Below are 4,900 nucleotides of genomic sequence, written 5' to 3'. Positions count from 1 at the left end.
TTAAGAAGTGAATGAAACCCCTACTGTTCTGTGAATAATTAAGGATATGTCATTGTTATTGATGATCTTTTGTTAGGCTAACTTTTATTGCTTTAATATCAATTGTTAATTGACAATTCTCAATACATGAAAACATTTTTATATAACTCTTCACTTGTGTTGATCTATGTTTGAAATCTGTCCATTCATGCTTGTTCAAAAACAGCCCCTGGACTGCTAAGCAAGCAAATGTAAAATGTAAATATACTGCTCAGAAAAGTTAAAGGAACACTTTTTACTCAGAGTATAGCATCAAGTCAGTGAAACTTCTGGGCTGTTGATCTGGTCAGTTAAGTAGCAGAAGGAGTTGTTCATCAGTTTCTGCTGCTTTGGTATTAATGAAATTAATAAAAGGTGCACTAGAGGGGCAACAATGAGACGACCCCCAAAACAGGAATCGATTAACAGGTGGAAGCCACTGACATTTTTCCCTCCTCATCTTTTCTGACTGTCTTTTCACTATTTTTGCATTTGGCTACGGTCCGTGTCACTACTGGTAGCATGAGGTGATACCTGGACCCTGCAGAGGTTGCACAGGTAGTCCAGCTTCTCCAGGATGGCACATCAATACATACCATTGCCAGAAGGTTTGCTGTGTCAAAACATGCCCAGACTTCCGGTAAACGACGGTCACATTATTCAAATATTGTGCCAAACGTCAGGAGCTAAAAGGAGAAGAGCTTCAAATGATATATTTTAAGCTATATCCACAATTATGAAGGTAAGATGAAAACGTATTAAAAGCTTGTGTCTACTATGAACTCGCATGGGACAAATATTTGATTACATTAGGCTTCTTTAAAAAAACTGAATTTCAATAATTTGTCATTAAACTTTATCTAGGGACAGGTGAATATGTATGCAAGCTTAATACTGCAATGGTGCTGGACAAATTATATCAGCCAGGAATGTGTCACCAAAAGATTGAGCTGGCATGCCATCATCAATATGAGGAGTGCCTATAAAATTCTACACGCATTTTTTCCAACTAGTGTGGCAAAAGGAAAACAGTCCTTTTAAGGATAGTGAGCAACCTTAAATAGCAGAGAATTCATCCACTGTGACATGTGGCGCAGATGCTACAATACATATAAGTCTGCTGGGCATGTTACCCTGTAAAAAAAAATGAATGCCACACCACGGATTCATTATAAGGATCTCAATTTGTTTCCTCAGTTTGAGGATCTCTTCTCTGAGAGACATGTTTTCATCAAGTGCTAGGTTGACAACTGCTGGATCCGGAGCTTGAAGCGTAGTTGTGGTCCTTGAGAATTTTATCATCTTCCTCCTCATCCGGTGTGTCATCCTCTGTCAGTTGTTTTCTCCTCTCCCAAAACCACAGTCTGAAAAGTGAAACGGAAAAAGTGTCCCACTCAAACAACAGAGGGACTGCTCCCTTCTTCAGCAGTCGGCACCCAGTCCCAGACCCTGGCTCACAAAAATCCTCTTTTTAAAATGCTGGATACAAACTCGGGTATGGGGACTAACTGTAAAGCTCTCTTTCCAGATAGTGATGATTCATTTAGACTGTGTGTCTGAATCGGAAGGAAATGTATGAAAACAAAATACCTTTGTTCTATTTACGGAAAGCTCAACATAAAGACACACAACAATGTTCATCTGTATGCTGAAACTTAAGCATCTTTTTTTATTGACATTAAACCACTAAATAACTGCAGTATGGACAATGGAAGTGACTGAGCTGGCTGAGATTTTACCAGAAGTACGTCAGCACTACCATGTGCATATAACCTATTAGTTTTACAAGTCACAGAATTAGTTCAATGGACAGCACCTTTCTGTTCCAATTGATTGTAGTATAAATGCACCTTATTTGGAAGGTCCAAACTGTGGCGAGTCAGTTTCCTGTCCAAACTTATACAAAGGAAAACAAAAGAACGTTCCTAACAACGTTGTGAAAATGTGATTGGAGACAATCTCGTGAATGGAGACAAGAAAATACCCATGTCACTAAATATGTTGTTAAATCAGTTATTAAAAAATGGACAGAGCATGACACACCTGTAAATCTGTCTGCAGCAGGCAGTCCACAAAAACTGAGTGTTCATGCAAGAAGGAGATGAATGAGTGAGGCCACAAAAAGATCTTTGATAACTCTGAAGGAGTTCCAAGGTACAAAGGAGTCACTGTGCATACAACTGTCGCTTGGTGCTTCACCAGTTTCAGCTTTGCAGGAGACAGGCAAAGAGAATGCCACTGTTAAAAAAAAAAAAAACAGTCCACCATCTCAGACTTTGCCAATGGACATATGGTAGACTGCAGCAAAATTAGGAAAAATCCAGAAGGAAATCCTGATGCAGTGTTTCAGCAAGTCAGTGACCCCAAACATAAAACTGAAGCTACTCAAGGATAAAAACAATGTTAACGTCCTAGAGTTACTAAGTCAGGGACTCATCATCTTATTCGAGAACATCTGTTGAAAAGATTAATATATAAATATGTGGTATTAGGTAGAGTATTCTGTTATATTGCTCCTGATAACTTTACATTGGATTAAGATGACTAAGACATATTCAACGCTTCATTGTCATGCGCATTAAGTCACTTGGAGACTGCATACAGTATACTTGGAACTCAACAGTGATTGTTTTCTCTTTCTCCTTCTGATTCTCACCATTCTCTATCATACCTCTTTACAGTGGAGGATTTTTTCACAATGGATTCCATTGTTACCAGGTTGGCTCAGATCTCTCACTGCAAATCCCCAACATCTCTCTCTACTACCGTCTTGAAGTCCTCTATTTATAATCTTGTTTTTCACAAACTCTCTGTTCTGTGAATCAATGGACCATCCATTGCCAATGTCAGCAAGTGGGTTACTGTAATTGAGGTGATTAGAAACTTAGTAGCAAGGGGTTAGTAATATAGAAACTTAAGTGTTAACCCATAAGGCCAGGCTCCTCCAGCCTTTCTCTTTATTAACAGAACACATTATTAACAGTAATTGGGAAATGGTACATTTTGTACTGCAGACGCGCCCACTTTTTGAGTCACACACAGGGGCAAACGTCACGTTGCTGAAGTTTTACAAGAAGCTGTCACACAGTGGGGTCAAACCATTGCATCACTATTGTAACAGACAATGCGCGTAATATGGATGTGGCTGTGCGCGAGGCAGGATTTGAGCCGCACATCAAATGCTTCGCGCACACAATAAATCTTGCTACACAGGCTGGCCTCGGTGTTGCGCGTGTCGCTCATTTACTCGGGCGGGTGAGACGTGTAACTGCTTTTTTTCACCGGAGTTCGACAGCTGCCGCGGTACTGACGTCTAAGCAGAAGCTGCTACAACTGCCACCGCACAAATTAATAATGGACGTCACCACGCGATGGAATTCATCATTGGATATGCTGGTTCGTTACCTGGAGCAGCAGGCTGCTATAGCAGCAGCGCTCACCAGCCCAGAAATAAGACAAAATGCCCGAAACATTGACACACTGGATATCTTCGACATTTATATTTCAGGCAGATACAGTGGGGATGTATACAACTACCTGCTGGAGAGCACTGCGCTGGACCCAAGATTCCAGTCTCTACCGCAGATAGATTGCAACCAGCGTGAGGCAGTCTTTCAAAGGATACAGAAAAGGGTGCAACAGTTGCAGAAAAACCAGGTATCATTGACTTGATTTTTTTTCCCTAGAAGATTTATGTTTCCAGTACCAAATTTTAATGGATTTAATAGGTTCATGCTGTTTTTGTGTGTGTCTGTGTGTTGTAAACACGAGAGCATCAGAGTGAGTGTATTTGTGTTAAAAGAGAGAGGGGGACTGATTTGATGCTTGCTAATGTTAAAGCCAGTGTTTCTGCTGCTTAAAGCCCACAGATGAGAAGAGTATGGAGCGCAAGGAAGAGGCATCAGCTCATTGTTCCACACATGGGGGCGAGGGGGCTCTTGAAGCTGAAGGTGGAGCTGAGTCAGAAGAGGAACCTGCTTCCAAGAAGACAGCACTTGAGGATCTGCTAGGGGACTCTTTCTCAAAGACAGAACAGCCCAGCAAAGGAATTGAGAGGGAAACTGAACTTTACAGAAGAGAGGCATCTATCCCACTTAGTTGCTGCCCTCTGACATGGTGGAGAGAAAACAGCTCCAAATATCCTTTGCTGTCTCCACTTGTCAAAGAATATCTTTCCATTCCTGCAACCTCTGTTCCAAGTGAGCGTGTCTTTTCAACTGCAGGAGACATAGTCACTGCCCAGAGGTCACAATTGCTGCCAGAAAATGTAGACATGCTTATATTCTTAAAAAAGAACATGACCATATCTTAGGCTGTTCTGTATAGGTCATTACATCATTACCTAGGTCTTAGCTCTTTTTCCATGCTTAAGAAAATTTACTTCATTGTTTTGCACTCTGAGTTTTAAGACAGCACTACTTTGATAGTTACACTAATTATGGTTAATTGCACGTAAAGGGATATTTGTGTTGTTTATTATTTATTTTTATTTATACTATTTAATTTTATTATGTAATTAATTGCCTGTCAGTTTTGTGGCAAAATATTTTGCAGTGTTTACATGTTATTACTGCATATCATTCATCAAAATAGAAGTTTTATTTCATAAAGTTGATTTCAAAATGGACATGCATTTTTTGCATTTTGTGTTTTTCAGTTAAATAAAAGGCTATTTTTGCTATATATTTAAACTTTGAGGATTTCTTTAAAAAAATGTCTAAAAGTCTCGTCTCATTCTCGTGAACCCAGTCTTGTGTCTCGTCTCGTCTCGTGGGAAAAGCGTCTAGTCACACCCCTATAGAATAGTTGTGATTGGTTCTTCTTTTGCATTTTGTTGGATTCAATAAAAATTTGGTCATAGAGAAAGAAGAAATTATGTTCA

At 39.8% G+C, this 4,900-nt stretch overlaps 1 protein-coding gene across 1 annotated transcript; it reads left to right on the top strand.

The window, feature by feature from the left end:
• The first annotated feature begins 3,206 nt into the window (after positions 1–3,206).
• LOC120516675 (zinc finger BED domain-containing protein 4-like) lies at positions 3,207–4,690 on the top strand. The gene is made up of 2 exons (XM_039738528.1): positions 3,207–3,675; positions 3,881–4,690. Exons 1-2 carry the CDS (start codon positions 3,373–3,375, stop codon positions 4,328–4,330), a joined length of 753 nt encoding a protein of 250 aa, XP_039594462.1. The 5' UTR covers positions 3,207–3,372; the 3' UTR covers positions 4,331–4,690.
• The last annotated feature ends 210 nt before the right edge of the window (positions 4,691–4,900 follow it).

This window comes from Polypterus senegalus, chromosome 16, assembly GCF_016835505.1.
Source record: "Polypterus senegalus isolate Bchr_013 chromosome 16, ASM1683550v1, whole genome shotgun sequence".
Classification (NCBI taxonomy): Eukaryota; Metazoa; Chordata; class Cladistia; order Polypteriformes; family Polypteridae; genus Polypterus; species Polypterus senegalus.
The sequence above is the reverse complement of the archived record's forward strand: the minus strand, read 5'-3'. Positions and strand labels throughout refer to the sequence as shown.